The following is a 21,510-nucleotide window of genomic DNA, read 5'->3' as shown; positions in this document are numbered from 1 at the left end:
TGGAATGCTATGTCCAGTTCTAGTCCACTTATCTCAAAAAAGGCACTGTAGGAGTTAAAGATGATTTTGAGGAAAAACAACAAAATGGTTAAGTGAAAGACCTCTGAGGGTACTGAAGAGTGTCAGATTCTTTAGTAAAAATATGTCTTTGAATGATCCTCAAATGCTGAGTGACATATGGAGATATATATTGGAATGTTGTTCCTATATTGTAGATTAAGAATAAAGCCACTTCATGAGGTTGAAAAGTGGCAAATTAAGGTCCAATGAGAGGATGTATAATGAGACAAAGAAGTGCCTTTCCACATGAGAACATTGTAGGCTGGAAAGTTGGCAAATTTCAGAGAAGTTTTAAGTGTCGATATGGGTAATGGGAGTATCAGACTTACAATAGCAAGTGCTAGCAAAACGTTACCGAAAGCCTCTAAAGGTGCGTGCCTCAGATTTAAGGTGAGTACCTAATTGTTCAGAGTTAGGAGGTAATTTTAACTAGGGTGTCCAAGCTCACTTTGCGGTTTTTTTGTACCTTTTTTTAACAAGCATCTGGAGCTGACCACTCACAAAGCTAAAAAGCAGTCTTGATCCAGTTGACAGCTGCTTAGCATCTTGTGTTTTTATTGACAAAGATTTATCTTGTGAAATCATGATTTCTTTCCATTTATCTTGATTTTAAACAATTGAGTAACACTTTTTTTAGGTTAAAAATATAGTCATACAAAACCTTAATTTACTGTCACAGTTGGTTTATAACTGATACACACATTGACTTATGTCAAGTTCTCTTTTATGTTTATTGAATGTATTGTTTGTAGCTGGGGGAACTCATTTACCTTTAATATTGCTGTGTAACTTTTTTATATTGGTTATTTCAGAAGTAAACTTATTTGTATGAAGAAAGTAGAACACTAAAATCAATTTCCATTTTGGAGTGAAACACTGAAAAAAAAAAGTTACCTTCATTCTTTTGTATACATGCTGTGAAACTGATGTGCAATTCAGGTGTACGATTGCCATGTTTAAGTTGCTTACGTATAGAATAGCACATCATACATCAGAGAACACTTTAAAAGGATTCTTCATAATTGGTTATAATGATGGAAGTGTTTCATGTCTCACCAGACAGCTTGTAGGACTATTTTCAGCATATATGCTTTCCTGTAATCACAGATTTTTGTTGATTCTAACCATTTGATATCTTTGCCCATCTCTACTGTAATATTTTTGCAACACAAGCTGTGAGGTTTCTATTTAAAGCATATTGTGACTTTGTTTTCTGGACCCGTGGCTCTTCCCCCTGTATTTCTTTTTAAAGTGGGAAATGTTTCTTGTTTCAATTGCTCTGCTGTAAGCTTTTCATTTTTTTAACATTGCATAGTCATCTGCTCTTGTACAGTTAGCTATTTGCATATTACCACAGCTAAAGAAACATAATTATCTCACAAAAATGCTGTTAAATAATGACTTCTTTAACACAGCTAGTATTTGAAGCTTAAGATCTCAGGATTTTACCTGTTAGCATAAAACAATCATCACTTACAGTTTAAAATGCAGGTGTTTAAACTCTGTTGTACAACATCCTATAATTCCATTTTTTCTTCTATGCATCATAATGTAAATGTACAGCCAGGAATACAGTTTTAAGTCCTACTTAGTTGGAATATTTTACATTTGTAGTTAAAAGTAATATTTTTTCACTACAATCACTTTCTAAGTTACTATTTATTATACTTTTTTTAACTTCTGTGATAGTCAAGTTGCTATGTTTTAAGCTGATTATTCCTGCCCTAGATTATTCCCAGGTAGCTTTTACAGATGAGTGACTCCCATTGAAGGGAGTTTTACATGCACGACAACTGTAGAATCAGTAATTTCTTTTAATGTTAATGGGAGTTATGTCTAGCGAGGACTAAATTTACTCCAGAAAACTGAGATACATCATCTTTTATTGTCCATTTCAGAACCAGAAATACGCAAAGAAATTTCTACTGTGCAAAACCTACTAAGAAACAGAGCTTGACCTAATAGTTCTTCTTGTTAAAAAAGATAAGCGCAAATGTTAGGCTAATAAATAATGCTTATAGTGTCAACACTGAGTTATGTTTTTCCTTCAATTCAGCTGCATAGAAAAACTTATATAAATAATTACATATGTTTTAACTTTTCTATCCCCAAGTCTACCAATTTCATGTTTGCCTGAGTGCAGAGGTTCTTAAGCAGGGGTGTGAGAGAAGAAAGTAATACTTCGTGGGTTAGTTTGTGCAAACCATCTTTTCCTAGGGCTGCAAAGAATAAAACCTAGAAGCTTCTTTGATTTGGAAGGCAGCTGGCGGATTCTTGAATAGAATTTACCTTTTTGTTTTGATCCTAGGATTATAAGCAGTTTCAGGTTAACTTACTTCCAGAGGAAAATGATGATTATGTGAAGCATACCATGTATCTGACAGCTACCTTTACTATGTATGTACCACGCAGTGGGAAGCTTAGTTTTTCTGACTGTTGTACTATGTGGGCTTTGCTGAACTAATTTCAGTTTGTCCCTCCTCCGGCATCACTTTCTGGAGGCTTTAGAATATACTTGTGTCCTGTTCTGTATATGCATGGAATAATTTTGCCTCTATTGGTTGTATTTGGGAATCTAAACTGAAAATGTTCCATGATTTCTTAGAGTTTTTTGGCTTTATTCATACACACACAGAGCAAGATGAATTGAATATGCATTTTAATTTTTTTCTTAAGTTAAAGCCAAAAAAATCAAGACAAGTAAAATCAAATCCAGTACGGGAAATGTAAGGTACCTTGCTATTATTTTCACAAAAACATAAGGGTGGTTATCCTGCAGCATTAAAAATGGAAAGATTCAGCCTGTCAGCAGTACTAAATGAATGTGATGTTAACAAATAAACCGTCAGCCACTTCACCAGTTACCTTTGGGAATATACCCTTAGCTTTCTTGCTAAAGCCTGTACTCTTGAGAGCACTGAGAACTGTTTCACGGAGAGGAAAAAAATTCCAACTATTCTGAAGCCCCAAGAGCACTTACTGCCTGCAGTTCCCTCTCTCTGTTTAAAATAAGGCAGCTAAATCCGTACGTAGAAAATGCAGTAGGGATACTTGAAAAATCCTTACTTTTACAGCTAACAAGCAGATCTGTCAGCTAACAGAGCCTGCTTTCTCATGAATTGACTTGCAGCTGGCTGACTTTTAAACTTAATTACATAAAGGCTACCATTTAGCATGTTCACTTCTTCCTTTGTTAGCTATCACAAAGTTTAAACAGAAAATCCATGGTTTAGGAGGGTGTGTTCTGATACTTAATAGAGTAATCTCTGAGCTTTTTCTGTGTGTAGTGTGTTCAAAATGTTTTCATGTATGTATTCTCTGTTCAAAAAGAAATTAATTTGTACCACAGCCTTTCTGTCACTTTTATGTTGGTATTTTGCTTCTAAAGGTTTCAAAAAAACAATACATCTTTTTTTTTTTTACTCTTGCGTAGTTCCGTACAAATTGGCTAAGAGGTTTCAAATGATTGCAGGGAAGGAGACAATGCTAAAACAACTGTCTAAATGCTTCTCTTTTCTTTTTATGCTACCCCAGTTTTCATGAAAACAACACACCAGAGTGTAGAATTTTGTATGGTTCTGCATCATGGGACAGAGAGAGATGAATTTGTCACGTGTTGTAGATTTAAATTAGATGTATTCTTTCACTAGTATTTTTTGGCATCGTGGATAGACTTTGGTCTTTGCTTGTAGCATCAATTTTTGTTGTAACTTTCACTGGCATACTGTGGGTAAATTTTGTAGAATAGAAAATGAAAATTAAGGTAAATGTGAAAATGAATAGTTTGAAAATAGTATGTTTCTCTCATTTCTTAGATTGACAAAAGCTTCCTCTTAGTTTCAAATAGCTTTTCTAGCTAATTAAAACATTTTTAATATATTAAATAAGAGGTGTGCTAGAGGGCAAAGAATTTTATGTACTAAAAAGGGCAGCTCCAGCAGATCTGTTTAAGTTTATTATGTCTAAGACAAATCTGTTTACAGTGTGTGATTTCCCCCCTTTCCATTTTTTTCTGGTTTACTGTACAGCTGATGTCTGTTACTTTATAAGTAAATGGATATGTCATATACACTGGAGAGATGCTTGGGGTGTAAAAGGCTGGGTAAACTAGACAGAATATTGTTTGTGTAGTTAAAATATAACCTAGCAAGAACAAATTTTTTTTTCTGTGGAAGAAGTGAAATATTGGCTTTTCTTACATTGCTACAGTATCAGCAGAACCATCAAATACATACAGAAAATGAATCGTGAAGTTAGCATTCTTGCTGTGAGCAAGAGAGACCACACTGAAAAATTTTTCATCTCTAAGCTTCTTGACATGAAACACATGACTCTTTCTGTTAATTCTGGAAAACATATCTATGTGAGGTTTTAAATATTTCCTGGCATAATTTTGATGCTGTTTGTGTGATGTTTGCAAAGTCACATTGTATAATATTGCAATTCTGTGTTGTGTTGCTATTAGTTCTTTTTTTATTAAAGCTTGACATAGCTGAGAATTTGGTTTTAATATATTTTTGATACTTTTAATTTCTTTTGAGTCAAGCAACTTTGGGTCTGTGCAGGTTGTACAATTTGCTCATTGAAGGGTTTAGCTCTTGCAACTAAGTACGTACCTTGAAGAATGAACCCAAAAGAGAGCCCTTCTTCCCTCTCGTTTTGTCTTGCACTTGCAAATTAATCAAATCATAGACTAGTAACAGGAGAAAAAAATCCAGCCTTTTCCTCTAAAGCACATACTTGCTTGATTGACACAATTAGGCTACAGCATGTTTTTGTGATAGAAATTGCATGCTGGTGGTAGCTGAAAAGACTAATTTTCTGCTGCCTTCTGATTACAACACTAAAAGACACTCAAACCAGGCTCAGTGTTAAGCAAGATCAGTTGTATATTGGTTGTAGTCCTAGCTTTTCCTCTGAATACCAGCCCTTTCATCTATCATCTAGAAAAAAAATGTAATTTTAGTCTGAAATACATTTAAAAAAGAATTCTGTAGAGAAGAAGGAAATTTCTAGCCAGATGTTGTTTGGTCTGGTTTGCATCTTCACTGAGCAGAACAACGGAATCAGCAATAATCAATAAAGGGAACTAATTTCAAAGAAAATTTATGGAAAATCCTCCAAGTCTATAGAATTTTTTTAAAATGTGAGAAATTCTACATAGGAACTAATCAATCTAAAATATTCTACATGGATATTTTATTGATGGACATTGGTCTTCAAGAGTGTCATCAGCATGGCTTCTAAATCAAGTGGATAACAGGCCCACTGCCTGGAAACAGAAGAAGATGACTTAGAGTAACTTCACATAGAGTTATGAAAAGAATGAAAATCCAGAAACATGATATTCAGAAAAAGCAAGGATGAATGGTAGAAACCTGCATATAATGATGATAGTTAAATATAGGGAAAGAAAAAGGAAGAGAAGGGGAAGAAAAGAAAAAGACCTCTTCTTTGGATGCTGCTGCCAAATCTTATTCTGTGAAGACTGGTTTCTAGTCCCGGTTTACATCTTTAGATGTAAACCTCAGTTTTGAAGGCAGAAGTCTTCCTAATTCAGGGACCCTTCACTTTTTGGACTCCTGAGCAATCTTTTTCTTTCCTGCCCTTGGCAAAAACAAAACCAGGATCTCTCTCCCGTTTGAAGCAAATACTTTTACTTGGTCTTTCCTGTCATTAAAAAGCTTCAAACTTAAGGGCTGGGGTGGAAATCAGATATATTCATAAACATCTGCAACTGGGGTCATGTAATAATACCTCTGTCCTGACAGACTAGGAGAAGAAATAACTATTTTTTTTTCTTAAAAATAAACCCAAAACCAACAAACAAACAACCCCCAAAGCTTGTAGACAGTTCTTGTGGATGCATTTTTGATTTGTCAGTAAACATAACAGATTTGTAATTCCTCCTATTTGTGTCTGGTTGTATCCCTCTGGGATTTTGAGTTGATTGCAAAGCAAGTTGATGGAGCCTCCATTTGAGTTCATGACGTCTGGTTGGCTGCTACTTGTCAGCTAAGACCTCTTCCTACAGCGGTTACGTAAAAGTTGAAAAGATAAGAGTTTTCATGATGAATCGATTTTACATTGTGTTCCACCTGGAAAAATGTCACACATCCATCTTATATTGCTTCCTAGAGGAGTTATATTTCCGCATAAATTGTGCAATATGTTGTACATTTGCTTATCTTTCTTTTTCTTTCTACATTCTGGACAGCATTAATACCACGTCCATAGTCTGATGGTCAGACTTCCCTTAGTCCTCCTCATTCCATGACCCAGTTTATTGTATTGAACAAAAAATTTGCAAAACCTGAATATTTCACTGACTCAGACCCTTTCTTCTTCTATTTGCACCCCATAGAAGAGTTTGACAAAAGTATCTGTTTCCGTCTTGCCACCCAACTCTTCAGTCAAGACACTTTATTTCAGGATATTTAACCAGCTTTCACTGAGGTCCAGTGGATCACAGGTACATGTGGATTCAACTGCTGATTAAGTACAGTTATCCCTTGTAATGTTTTAACTATTCGTATTCTACTGAGAAGGGAGGTAGACAAGCTCGAGATGTTCGGAGAAAGCTGGTAATCTTTTTTTTTTTTTTCCCCCCCTTCCTTTTTTTTTCCCTTTTTTCTTTTTTTTTTTTTTTTTTTTTTCCCATGCGCCATTTTAAAGATGAGTACTTGGTATAAATATTACTATAGTTTCTTTTCTGGTTAGTGGCAATATAACCACGGTGTACTTTCTCAGCCTAGTGAGTGCTTTTCTCCAAGGAAAGTGAGATTGCTTTGGCATTACTTGCCCACGTTACATGATGTGTGTATACTCACAAGAAAATGAACTGAAAAGTAATTTCCATTATGCTTGAGGCATAGACAGTTTTTATCACTGTAAGGGTTTGCAGAATTACAAATATGTTTTAATTTCCACTAGTACTTGCTGACATTCGTACTAATAGATCGAAGATGGAGTAATATTGTAAATCTATATATTGCCACTTTAGATCTTAAGGTATAAAATACCTCTTCTTTTTGAATATGCTGTAATTTTCACTTCTGGACTCCTAAAACTGCAGGGAAACTTCTAGATAGAGCTTGAAATGGGTTGAGAATCTGCTACAGGTAATATATCAACTCCACACACTGTTGTTGTAAATGAAGATAATGACTGTCTATCCAGATATGAATCTTTCTTCTTTCATCTCGTTATAATTATACTGTGTCCATCCAGTTTGACAGCTAGTGTAAAAGGTGTAGGTAATTTCTTAAATTTAAGATGCTTTTACCAGACAGTGTAGGACTTGCAGTTCATTACTATTTACTTCTCTAGAAGGGAAAATGTGGGCAGGTTGAAAAGAAAAAAATGTACTATAGGTAAGAAGGAGACTTTATTTTTTCAGACTATGTGATTAAAATAAATCTGATTTTTCTGTTGTGCATTTTTCCAGGTAATGTACTTTCTTTACCTAAAATTTATACCACCCTTTAGCGTTGAATCAAAGTTTTTGGGCAGATTTTTTTCAAGTCTTATATTTTTCCTTGTGAAAGAATACTTAATCTTGTGCAAATCACTATTGTCAAGATTAGAAGTAATCTATGCAGATGACAGAGCAGGAAACAGCTTGCCTTCCTCCTTTTAGGACATTTAAAATATGTTCTTAAAATTATATATTCATAAATACTTCATAGTATATAATATTAAATGTATTTTATAAAAATATTTGTGTGTATATATATAATTGTGCTTATAATATAGATGAATCACAACTTTCTGTTTCATAGCTTCTGTTGCAGAGGACACGTGGAGATCATCTTCTTAAGTTTGGTTAATGGCACAGACACTCTGCCTATTCAGTATGTGATGTATTCTGTGAGCTCCCATTTCCTGCACTTGTATAATGTTTGATTACTTAAATGTGTTCAGTGAACAGAGGGAAATCATAGGGCAAATGTTAGACTGTATGCTGTCTAGAGAAAAAGAGGCCATTATCTGATTATGGTAAATATAGACTTGTATTTGAGAGACCATAAGCATTTAAGAATTGTGAGTATCCTCTATAATGTGTGGTAATTATTTAATGTTCATTGCCTTCTGCCATAGTACTCCCATACAGTTCTATTAGTCTTTGGATTCTGGTAATTTAATTGTGCTTTTCTTGTTATGAATCTACTTAGAGTTACTAAAATTAACCTTTAATGGACAAATATATCATAATATATGAAGATAATCAGTATTAAAATTCATGCAACTTATTCTGTTTCTCTTTAACAAAGATTTAACAATTTTATTGCAAGTCAGGCACTGATCTTACAGCTCGGATTTCTTCAGACAGATCTTCTCTCTTGTTTAATAAACCAGCTTTTTTTTTAAATGAAAACTTGAATTTATTGCAGTGTTGACTAGCTTTTTGGCAGTTTTTGTTAGTGCACAGGAAAGGAAATAACTTCTTAGCTCGAATTTTTTAAACTCAGTTTTACCACTTTTTCTTTCAAATATGAGAAAAGAATACGAATTGGAATATCAGGAAAATGAATTCCTCTTCTTATCACTTCAGAATAAAAATAATAACTAGGTCTGCTAGTCCTAAAAACTTGAAGGAGAGTGAGAAACAGTAATTTCTGTTCACCAATATCAAATATTGTTCTTTGATTTCATTTTCATTAATTTTAAATCTTAAATTCTTAGTTTTAATGAACAACCGAAAAACCACAGAAGATGGATAATCTACCCAGCATATTTAATGTTAATGACAGTTTTGAAAAACTTCAATTGAGTAGTAAGGCAGCCAAACAGAACTTAGTACAAGTGAGTAAAGGAATAGTTTACTAAATACAAAGTTTAATTCACTATTTTATTTAATAGAACATAGGATTCTGATAATTTTAGGACTACATACATAAATTTATTTAGATAGTGTGTCATCAAATTTTACCAATTTATTAACCATGCTTTGGGAAAATAAATATTACAGGTGCAGGACAAGATTAGTCCTGATATTAAGTCAGATTTTTCTGCTGGTTGAGATAAATCATTAAAGCTGGTAATTTTGAACAGCCTGCCTTGATTCTCTATAGCAGATGTACAATTTGATTTGTATTTTCTTCATCAAGTCCTGCCTGCAAACAAACAAGCAATTGTAACTTAGGTATCATGATGATTTAATGTCCCTAGCTAGTCTGCTGGGAGTATTATCTGTAGCTTGTGTTATCACACGGCTCATCAATTTTGTGTAGTCTAAATACTATTTCATGGCATGTTCACCCTCAGTCTTAAAGAGGCAAAGTTGAGAGGTGTTAACTGAATATGGATAATATCTGTTAATGCCACAGTGCTGAGGTACTTTTAGTGGTATTGATTCCACAGTGAAAATAGTCCTCGAAATATGTATTTCATCACAAAAGCAAGAGTAATTCTGTATAGCTATAGAAAGCAAATCTAATAAAGGAAGATGCTGTCATATCTTCATCATTTAGTGCAGAATTGCACTTGAACCAACTCGACTACTACTTTCTCAAGCTGATGTATTAGCTTTAAAACCTACTGATACATTTATTTCTTAAATATGAAAGTGAAGCTCTCTCTGGAATGGCAGACTATTTAAAGTTCCTGAATAACACCTAAAGAAATGTTCTGAAAGCGGTTAAAGAAAACAGTTAATGAACATAGCATTACATTAAAAAAAGGGGAGAATGTCAAAGTTTGTTTAGTAGATCTTTTTGCTTTGATTTGAAGACTACATTTCCAATTTTTATATGATTTCTCTGTACAAAGATTGGAGTTGTGAAGCTGTTAAGGTCAGAAGGTGAAGGAAAATCAAGGAAAGTTGAGGATAAAAACTCTTTAGTGCTCTGAGGAAGAAGAAGTGCTGTACTGCCAAATATATCTGTAAACTATTAAAAAAAAAGAGTACATTTTATAACTTTTAGGACTGGAAATTGTTTCCTGGGATGATTGTTAAACTCTGTAAACTCCTGATTTTTTTTTTTTTAACTACCTGATTCACCTTTCAGTTCCCTTTGTGCTTTTTGTGAATCTGTGACGGGATCTTCACAGAATATTTTCTTGCAAAGTCTGCTAAAATGAGACTGATTTTCACAGATTATTTTCTTTGAGCTTTTGAGACCTTTGTGTCAATATTTTGCCTCTTTCTATATAGATGCAAATGACAGTAAGGTTGGAGACTACAAAAATGTTATGACTTGCAAAAACATAAATTGCATTTCATATTAGTAAGTATTTAGAGACAAGAATATCTGTGTACTGAGCAAGTGATCTTATGCAGCTATGAATTTGTCATTGTAAAAAATTTAAACCTTGTAATGAAAGCAGTTCAGAATCCAGCAACATAGTCTACAAGTCGTTTTCTGATAAAGATCTCTAGAAGATGATGTCTTGCAATAAATCTGAAGTGACTTACAAGATACTGATAAGCATTGAGGCAGTTTCTTATATCAGGATAATATCAGGATATTCTGATATTCTGAACTGCAAGTCAGGGATGATAATGAATTTATCTTCTGTTTTTTCAAGATTATGTACATTTTTACTGGTCCTCTCCCAGAAAACAACAGAATTTTTGTCTCCTGCCTAGCATACCTCTCAGTTAAAATACTTTCTAAGTTATACTATTTTGCTATGTGTTTGTTCTTTGTGGATAAAAACTTAAATTATGTATTTACTTTTTTTTTTTTATTTGTGGGTATGTAGTATACATGTATTCCATCAAGAATTTAATAATGTATTAGATATTTTTATTGGGGTGTATGCATAATGACAAATTTGTTATCTGCTTTGCAGTGATTGGCAGCCAATGTATGTGTTTTGGCATTTGTATTTATTGCTTTATAAAGAATGGGATTTATGTTCAAAATCACAATTTTCTTTAGATTTATGAAAAAAACTCAGAGTAACGCTTTCTTTTTAGCTGCTTCTTGCTTAATGACTAGATGGGACTGTGTTTTGCTAGGCCTTTTGATCTAGTGGGAAGAGAGAGCATGTTTTGAAAGTAGAGAGCCAGGACTATTTCAGATAGCCTTTGCCTTTGTCCAAACACTTCTCATGATTTGTGAGAAAACCACAATGTTGCTGTGGTGCTTTGTTCGGTGCTGGTGCTTTGTTTGGTGCTGGTGTTTGGTTTTTTTTTTTTTTTCCTGTGCTACCCAAGGTAAAGAGTGTGTGTCTTTGTAACTCTGAAAAACTTTTACGTTACATCCTTCAGTTACCACGCATCTTTTCAAAGGCATATCACATTAAATCCCTTTCAGAGGAAGGACTGTAGATTGTTTTGCTCTCCCCTTTGGGAGTAAGTACTGAAGTGGCTTTGGCCCACAGTTTTCTAACAAGAGAAACTAAAATTCCTTGGGAGCTTTATTGTGAATTATTCATATGGATGACAGTATCACCTTTCTATCACTCTAGATCAAACCCCTAACCTTATATACTTTCCTTAGTCTCCTGCATTCCTATTGTCCTTTCATCTACATCTGTTTCCTCAACTTCAAGCTTCCCATTTCCCAAGCTTTTCCTGCTCGTACATTTGTAGCACACAAGCTGCACTACTTTCTTGGTTATGTCCAGAAAATGTGTGTATCTCTATTGTTTGCTTCTGAGCTGCATCAATCCTTTGTCTAGCTAGTAGCTACAGCACCAGAAAAAACTTTGGAAGCAAGATCTGCTGCTGTAGCTACAATGTAGGTATATGAATGTGGCTATATTTTTTTCATCCATCTTTATGTTGGTCCTTTTCTTCCACTTCAGAAAAATGCGCAGTGTGGCATTATAGTGAGCAGTAGCATGTGTTCCCTCTCTGTGGCCTCATATTCAATCCAGGCTATAGTCTGTCTCCACAACTCTATCTCTGTCACATAATCTCCCATGCCTGAAGTGTGTTGATTAAGAACGTGAAGGAGTTAGAGGACACACAATGGCAAACAAATCGCGGATTAACCGCCACAATTTAACCAGATTTTGTGAACTGCTTGACTTTTCCAGGTCACCAAGTGAGGTGATTCCAGATTTTAAATGTACTATCTGAAATATTAGTCTCTGCTGTACACTGGGCTATATGAGTATTTCAGCTGTGTTGAAAACCAGTTATCTGAGCCATCTCTCATGGTTCATCTGAAAGGTTCTGTCTGCTGTGAGTACTTTTTTCTGTTTAGGGAAAGCTTCTTAACAGAGGCAAAACTATGAAGCTTGTAAGTGTTAGAGTGGTGGGACTCAGCTGAAGTGAATTGAGCAGTTCCTTGAGCATGCAATGAAGCTGATGCTTAAGACAGGTAGACTTGAATCCTCCATGGAAGGAGAAAGAAGCCCACACTGGCGGGCCCGTAATCACAACTGAAAAATTCGTATTTTTTTTGTTGGATTAATTTGAGACCAGTCTGAAAGAATGGCTGTCAGGTTCTCCATTTAAACACTATGCAAAGTCTGAGAATATCTTGGGAACTTGACTGCCCAAAGTAAGTGGTTTCCTAGAACTGCTGCTGTTTAGACACCTTCTGCCTGGGTTGAAGTGCTGCTTGTTTGTATTCAAATAGGACTGTAAATGTTGGGTTCCTTGAGATGAGTGATAGAAATCTGTGCTCTGTGTGCTCTGTATACAGATAATACAATACTTGCTCAACTGGGAAAAACACCAGAGAATTTATTTTCAGCTCATGAACTCTTTCCTATTGTTTAGCCATGTTAAAAGTAAGTTTTAAACTAGAAGAGAACAATAAAAAGTCTATTACAGTGATCCAGTACTTATTTCATTATGATTTGATTCGTTAGATGATCTTTGTTGTATAAACATTTCTGCTACTTATCAGATATTTGTAGCGTCATCAATATCTAAGACCTGGACTCAATGACTTTGGGATAGGACTGTCACAGAGTCAGTCCTACTTTAACATATTTTTAAACAAGTCCGTTTTTTAAAAGTCCATTGTTCTCTACTAAAGCATAAAATAAACACATGAAATGTCTCTGATACTGCTGATAATGTTTTTGCTGTTTAAAGGGGAAGTGAAGAGTTCATAAGGAGAAGAATGAAATAAAATTCGTGCTCCATTTGTTATACTAAAGAAGATCATAACATTATGGTTGCTATTGCCTTGTTTTCTGTATAATAGTGAAACATGCAATAAGTATTATTATTTGCCTGAACTACTATTTTTTTTTTCCTGTTTCCGTAGGCCAAGATACTTTACAGCAATGCTTTCTCTGTTTAATTAAAAAAAAAAGTAGTGCAAGCTACATCACACTTCACATTTAAAGTAATGATTTAAAAGTTGGTTGTTTCCAAGGTTTAAAATGGAATAGTATCTGCAATATTACTGTTTATTTAAAGTACATAAAAATAACTTCAGATCTCACTTAGCATGTCATGCAAACTATTGGAAATCACTGACTTCACTGACAGTATCTGTTTACAGAGCTTATTTGCTGTATCTCATAAGTACTTTAAAAGTATTAGAACTACATCCTTCCTAATAGTCAAAGGAACTACTTAAGGGACATAGGAAGTATTTTAAATCTGTATTTGCTGACTGTCGTCTTTTCCTACTCTTGCAAGGCATGAATGTTTTGGAGCAGGGCGGGACATGTAGATTCGTCTTTCTTAAAGAAACAACTGGCTTCTATACTGCTATATGTTTGGTACATATTGGAGCACATATGGGTTTTGGGGAGCACACCCCACCCAGCAGATAGCATGCTTTTCAATTTAACGTGGTAGCTAAATGGTCCTTGTTTTCTTGAATGAGTCCAACATTAAACGTTAGGTTGAAATCTGTTCCATATGTGTATCGGAAAGTGATTTCTTACTAGGTCACCTGCACAAGATGAATCAGACTTTTCAGTTTCCCTCCACCCCCCTCAATATAAATACCATATATATACACCTGCTTTGCAAACAGAAACTCTTGAAGTAAGAAAACTAAAATGGTATGTCCAGTTCTCATGCAGTGAGTCAGTAAACTCGGAGATCAGGAGACAAAACTTTAAGAGTTCCTATCTTCTGATTTAATATCTGTACAAAAGACAGCATTGGGTTGTTTTTTTTTTTTTTTTGTGGTTTGTTCTTTTTGTAACCTGATGGTGAGGAGAACTTTTAGATCTTCTGACAGAAACATAGGAACAGCAAGTAGACTTTTTTTTCCTGGCAGATCTGCTTCTGTTGTCCTGAGGGAAAGCGAAGAATGGAAAGCTGACAATTTGTCACCTAGGCTATTTCCTTATTGCATTTTTCCCCACGTTGCATACATAATCTGTTTTGTAATTATTTTTTCCTGACTTTCCATGCTTACTGACTCCTTTTACAAATGGCTCTTTAGCATAAGTGAAATGTGTATCAGTAAGATGGCATTTGAGATAAAGCTTGTTACCTTTAACAGTACATTTTGCTTGAGAAAAGATTATATGTGTTGTTCTATGATTGATTTTTTTATTTTAGGCAATTATGCTTTTAACTGAACTCATCAGAGAGAACTTCAGAAATAGCAAATTGAAACAATGCCTTCTACCAGCACTTGGGGAACTTCTTTACCTCATAGCCAGCGAGGTAAGACTGTCAAGTGATCCTTACAAATTTAACAAATGTGAAAAAAAATTCCCATGGAGAAGTAGACAAAAAAAGCAAATTACTTTGTCATTTGTATCCTCCACAGTTCTGTGATACTTTTTCTACTTTAAGAAACATGTTTGTCCAGTCATGTATTTCATCTGAGATTAATTAAATTGCATTCTTCAAGTATAGAGTTTTAACTTCATAAGACAATTTAATCAATCACCATAATGACTGCTGGCCTCCAAGTGGCAGATCTAAGGGTTAGAACATCTTAGCTAGAGACTTTGATTAAATAGGATGTATCAGGACAGCCTATGATATCAATAAATTAATATATCTAGTCCATATTTGATCTTATCCTAGCATGGTTGAATTCATAACGCTGTGGAAAAGGAAATGGAATGATCCTGACTAATTTCAAATGGAATTATGGTGATTCCTGACTAGAACTGATTTAAACCTTCAGTCTAGGAACAGTAGATTCACATTAAAAATAAACAGAGGTTATTTGTAGAAAGGAAATACTGTCAATAGTAGGAATTGAAGATGACAGCTCCTCTAAACCCTCACCTTTCTTTTGCCTTATTCAGAGAGTAAAATACTTTCTTTTGCTTATTAGAAACAAAGGTGACTTCAAACCGAAAAAGCGTAGCCATAGCTTCTCTGAAGCCTTTGTATTAACTGCATCATCTAATTGCTCTGAATGCTATCATGTTAGTTAACAGTCTGTGAGGTCACTTGATAAGGGAATGAAAGTACCAAATGGATCTGTATTTTGGCTTACTGTAGTTATGGCTTTGTGCTGAACTTCCATCTTTTATTGTTCTCATCCGCTAGCTCCTTTGCATGTTCCACAAGATGTAGTGGTTGCCTTGTTCTTTGTAGGTTAGCAAGCATTGTCCTTTTTTGGTTAGACAATTGCCAAAATATTTGTCAAACACACAGAGTCACAGAACTTGTTCTTACATTGAGAAATTCTGTTATGGAAGACACATCCACAGTCATAGTTTATTTTTATATATTTTAATACTTTCTCAGTTTTCCTCAGGGGGAAAAATTTGTACTTAGCCTCATCAGACAAATTGCAAACTATGTATTTTTAACCACTGATAAAAACAAACAAACTTAAAACTCCAGCTTGAAAATTATATTTGGCAAGAGTATTTTGCACTGCTTGATTTTATTTTGAAATTAAACTTTAGTGGTTGAAACAAATCTGTTTACACTGGCTCTATAAGAGCAAAATGATTTGCATGCACTGACCCTAATAGATTTTTTTTTTTTTTTCCTTCTGAAAATGTGAACTGGCAGATTTTTGAGTCTATATGTATTCATGAACTTCACAATGTTTGAAGCATGATAACTTGTATTTAAATGGCAACTCTATGATGTTTCAGGAGGTTCTATAGTAATGGGTTGCATTGCTTTAACTAAGAAATTATGAGAGAATAGGAAGAAATATTTAGAACTACTTTACACATATGAACTCAAGGCACTGTGTCTTGGTAAAACTTCAAAAGTATCAGTGTGATTTGTATGCTTGGAGACACTAACTTTTTTTTTTTAAGAAAAGCCCTTTATAAAGCTTTTCTTTTCTCTATTCTGTAGCTACTTAACCTCAGAATACTATAGTGTTGTAGGCATTTTGTTGCTCACTGAACTGCAGAACAGTAGTATTGAATGACCTTGCCAAGATCACATACCAAGTCAGTGGTAGTATAAGATGAAACAAGAAAGTTTATTCCCAATTTATATCTTTAAACAGCAAAGCTTTATGCCTTGACTATTTAAAAAAAAAAAAAAATCACAACTGCATTTAATTCATTAAAAACTGTACATAAAATATTTTGGGTTTTTCTCCTTGTTTTCTTCCGTTTTGCTGTTCAGCCTGCTTGATTGTTTTATCAAGCTGCTAAATATTTATCATTTAAACTGTAAGTTTTTGGGGGCATAGCTGATTTTATTTATTTGTTCCCTCTGGGGTTTTGCTAAGTGTTTCTAGGTCCAACCACAATATTAATATTAAATAATGATAAAGACTATTTCTTTTTCATATGAACATTTAGTAAATCATAAATTATCAAACACTTAAAATCAAGTTCAGCTATCTAGGTGCAGCATGATTCATTAGGTTAAATACAGGATCACTGTTTGCACTTCTGTGGCTTAGAGAATACTGGGGAAAAGTCCAGATAATTATAATGGTCCTCTGCAATCCTAAACTCTGATATTATGTGTGTACTTGCATATGAGATCTCATAAGTAAGATCTTACGCTCCATCTCTGGGTTTTTTTTCCAAACAGAAGCCAAGAGCAATTCACAAGTAGCGTGAGCAGACCCCAGGGAGAAAGTTCTGCTACTCTAGAGTGAATTGCCTTGAGGGAAAACGTTCAAGTTTTATGTAGTATTTCTATTCATTTTGTGCTATTTGTGTTATTAGGGTGCAGAAACTCAAGTTTAATCAAAATCAACATGGGCTGTGAGCAAAAAGTAGGAAGATTCCCCAGTGTTTGATATATTTAAATTTATTAAATGTCAAATTGTGTAGGTGTATTTAGGTAATTAAGAATGGTGCTAAGTTTCATACACCTTTAGCCTTTTTTTATTTCTAACTAGAGACTAAACCTTGCAGAAAGTCATTAATCAGTCTGCAGAATGGAAGAACTATTAATGTTTCAGGACTGTACCATTTCTTAAGGCTTTTTATTTTATAGTACATTTAATATGTGTAGTTACAGAAACACTTGCCAGAATTTCTGATTAAATTAGATGAATAAAATGAGACACAGACCCATGCCAGTTCCAGCATAGGCTGTCATTTTAACTCTGTCTTGACTCCTAGTCTCGTCCTGCCTTTTCCAGGTGGAGAATATTCGACTTTTGACCATTAGAAAGTAATCTACCATCCTTCTTTGAAACTTGGGCTGCATTTTCTTAAACTAATACACTAAGCCTTGGAAGGCAAACGGTGATTAAATGTCAATATGTTGTTACTCAGATAAGATGAAGGAGGTGGAATGTAGTAGATCTAATGTCTCTGTCGGATGTCAAACCACTCTTATTATTATTGTCTGTAAATTACTACTAAGGAAAATTGTTCTATACCTCCTAATACAAAGTTAGCAGAAATAAAGCTTAAAAAAATGGGAGATTTAACAAACTCATTTTCTCTATGGATATATGTTGCAAATAAAGTTTTGATTTATTTTCAGTAAAGAAGGAAAATGAATTTTACTAGGCAATTCAGTAATAGTCTTCCTTGCTAATGTGCCATGCTTTAATTAAATGCCTGGCATTATCACATCATATATGTTGAATTAGTGTAGGCCACTCGGAAATCAGGAAATTTAGAAAGTATAATTTGTGTCTGCGTCATTAACCCCCACCTTGCCCATCCTATGCTTTTTATTATAAACAGTTAATTAGAATGCTAAAAATAATTTGCTAATATAATCAGAGTTCAAGAAATGTATAATTTCTGAAGAAGTTGTTGCTTGTTATCCTTTGTCTACTTATTAAGACAAGCTACACATTGATTTCATGGCCTATCATCTTCACACCATCCAATGCCTATTATTTTTCACTCTCTTTCCCAAAAGAGGCTTTTTTTTTTTTCAGTTGCTAATATCTCTGTGTTACTAGCCTAGACATGGAGGTTGTTTTAGTTAAATTTTAATGATATCCAAGTGTCCACTTTTAAACTTGAAGTTTTACAGTAGGCTACTGTGGGGTGGGGAGGCAGGGGGAAGTGGAGTTCATTAACTTCTAATGGAAGAATCAAACCCCTGATTCAGCTAGCAGTGAATTAGCCTAACAGGGTGATTTCAAGGAAATATACATAAAGATCTTGGAACAGTGTTGATATGTATTGAAGGCTATACCATACAGTAAGTTTTATTAAACACTTTATATCTCTTTGTATGACTTTGAGTACTTTTTTTCCAAAGTAAGTTTACAATTTTTTTAATTGCCAGACAAAAGTAACTTTGTTTGTTTGGTATAATTAAATCACATTTAAAGAGAAGCTTTACTACTCTTAATAATCAGTTGTCTCTTTCTGAAGTAATCAAAATGATTGAGAGGAATGCAAGAATACTTTTTTTGTGTGTGTGAATTAGAAGGAATTGGTGAAACCCAGAAATATTAGGACAAATTCTGTTACAGATTTTGGAGACTATTTAAAAAGCTAATAAAATACCAATTTCTGTGCTGCACATGAAATAATATTAAACAGTAATACTGCCCTGGAATTTAGTATATTTTCTAGCATATGTTAATTTGAAATGTGTATAGTATGAACCTTATTAAGAATCTGTTACCCATTTTTTATGTGACTGAGATTATTGTGATTTTTTTGATTTCATCATTTGTGCCATTGGCTTCATTTCAGGAGGAAAAAAGGGAGCACCCCAGAGAATGCTGGGTTGTTCCCTCGGCTGCTTACACTGTGCTAATGAGGTGCCTTCGGGAAGGGGTAAGGCTCTTGCATTGTCCTCAATAGAATTTCTCCACTGTAATAACCCTTTAGGCATTGTGTGAGGATTGTAGCCTGCAGCACTGCAGTACCTTGTCAACCAAGTATTGCTCTTGAATTTAAATAATCATGATAAGACCATGACCTAAGCAGCAGATTAATGCAAAAATACAGTGTTGTTCTGTGTGCATTCAATATTTATGTATTGCTGCTCATTTTTTGGAAATGGGATAGTAAATATAAATTACTGTTAATAAATGTGGAATTTATTAATGCTGTGGCTTTCTTTTGAGAAATGTTCTGACAGTTTGTACTGTCCTCTTGCAATTTGATTTTTGTACATCTTTCGTAAATCTTTGAGCAAGATTTACTTTCTATTTTGAAGTGGCTGATATACAGTTTTTGAAAACTGCATTGTTATCCTGCTGGGTTGTTAGTGTTCTTTTGAGGCCAAAAAGTAGTAATTAGTTTTATTCTCATACATGTGCTGTGATGTATTCTTCATTTTTCTTGGTGATGACTTAGCTATGTTAGAAGAAGGGAAGAAAACCATGCATATAGTTCCAATTTGTGAAATGAAAAAGAATTGAGTAGAGGGGTTTACATTTACTGTTTGTATGAGAACACTTCACTTTATTTTTGCCCAAGGCAAAGCTCAAGGCAGAAAACATGTCGGAGGTTGCTGGAGGGGCGAAAGCAAGAGAAATACATTTTTTTTTCTTCTTTTTTTGAGATCTTTATTGCCTACAGATTGTGATTAATAGATGAAGAGTCGAGATGCATTTTAACATCTTCAAACCTTCAAGTGATCAAGAACACACAACTGTGTTTGTATTGTGGACTATTTCCAGCTCATAATTAGAGTAAGATGTCATTCTAAGACACATTAGTGGGAAGCTATTTAATTATAAATTTAGTAATGGAAGACTTGCTGTTTCTGAATATTCAGTGTAGAGAAACTAGATAGAGACATCCATAAGACACTAATTTATTCCTATAGATTAAAAAAAATTCTTAGTCCTGAAACATGGAATTTTTCTTAATAATTTATCTTGATACATTTTTCTTGAAAAAATAACACAAAATAGAAATACATTTCCCATGCAATAGTTTGAATTAACTTTAAATTTATGCTTAATTAAATTTATGTCTAGGCTAACTAAGCGCAGCTGTGCATTTCTACAGTTTCTGTTTGTGAAGATGCTCGAGGTTTGTAATGGAGTTTTAAGTATGCGTGCTTGTTTGTGTGAGTACAGTGCAAATATACTAATACAAATTGCTCTGTCTCGGTTGTAGCAGCCTCAACTTTCCAGAACAGCACCATTTGAAGAATCGAAAATATCCATAAATATGTAAAGTACTTCACAACATATGGAAATGTAGATAGAAACTTACCATGCAGTATTATTAACTTTTACAATTTCTTTTGCTACTTTTTTCCTCCACTCTTGTAGCAATCCTCTTCTTATCCTCCATAACTTTACCAGCCACCCATCTTTCTTGGAAAATGATGTTGCAGCATCTAAAATTCCATGGTTAAATCATGTTATTGTTAGCTGTTTGCAAGAGATTTTCTTTTTTAAGGAAAGAATAATCAGATATAATAAGTTTTTGTGCCAGATGTTTTAGATGCAGGGGTGGAGGAGGAATGAACAAAGATGGAAAAACAGAGAGAGAAAGATTTTGAAGTATTCAATTCAATTTATGGTGTCACTTCTGCATATTTGTTTCAAAACTTGTAAGAGTAGGACTACTGAAGTAGATGCACCCAGGATGATAGTATATCAGTCTCTTCAGTCTATCACATTATTTAGTGAAAAAGTAGATCTCACAATCTTTAGCAGCAAAAGTTACACAAAAATATTTACTTAACGAATTTTTATGAAAACATCTGTGCGGTGTCATCAAAATGACTTACAATATAACCACATGTCTTAGAGTTTTTTTTTTTTTTTTAAACACGTTTGAAGCTATAAAACTATAGAATACTTTAGGATGTCTCATGGTTTAACCCAGCCAGCAACTAAGCACCACGCAGCCGCTCCCCCCTCCCCCCTCCCAGTGGTATGGAGAAGAGGATCAGGAAAAAAAGTAAAACTCGTGGGTTTAGATAAGAGCAGTTTAATAACTAAAGTAAAATATAATGTAATACTAACAATAATAATAAAAAATATAATAATAATAATAATTGTAATGAAAGGGAATGTAACAAAAAAAAAAAAGAGAGAAGTAACACCCAAGAAAAGACAAGTGATGCACAATGCAATTGCTCACCACCCCCTGACGGATGCCTAAGCAGCGATCCACCCCCCCTGGCCAACTCACCCCGGTTTATATGCTGAGCATGACGTTCTATGGTATGGAATATCCCTTTGGGTAGTTCAGGTCAGCTGTCCTGGCTATCTTTCCTCCCAACTTCTTGTA

General features: G+C 34.3%; 1 protein-coding gene across 7 annotated transcripts in view; it reads left to right on the top strand.

Moving 5' to 3' along the window:
• Positions 1-21,510, top strand: part of ULK4 (unc-51 like kinase 4) — a 254,149-nt gene that overhangs the window by 33,073 nt on the left and 199,566 nt on the right. For all 7 annotated transcript variants that reach the window (XM_050892383.1, XM_050892382.1, XM_050892386.1 and 4 more), the window contains 2 exons: positions 14,498-14,605; positions 19,003-19,086. In XM_050892383.1, the coding sequence (XP_050748340.1) occupies positions 14,498-14,605; positions 19,003-19,086 (192 nt within the window). The remainder of the gene's footprint in view (positions 1-14,497; positions 14,606-19,002; positions 19,087-21,510) is intronic.

The sequence above is a fragment of the Gymnogyps californianus genome, chromosome 2 (genome assembly GCF_018139145.2).
Source record: "Gymnogyps californianus isolate 813 chromosome 2, ASM1813914v2, whole genome shotgun sequence".
In the NCBI taxonomy this organism is placed as follows: Eukaryota; Metazoa; Chordata; class Aves; order Accipitriformes; family Cathartidae; genus Gymnogyps; species Gymnogyps californianus.
The sequence above is the reverse complement of the archived record's forward strand: the minus strand, read 5'-3'. Positions and strand labels throughout refer to the sequence as shown.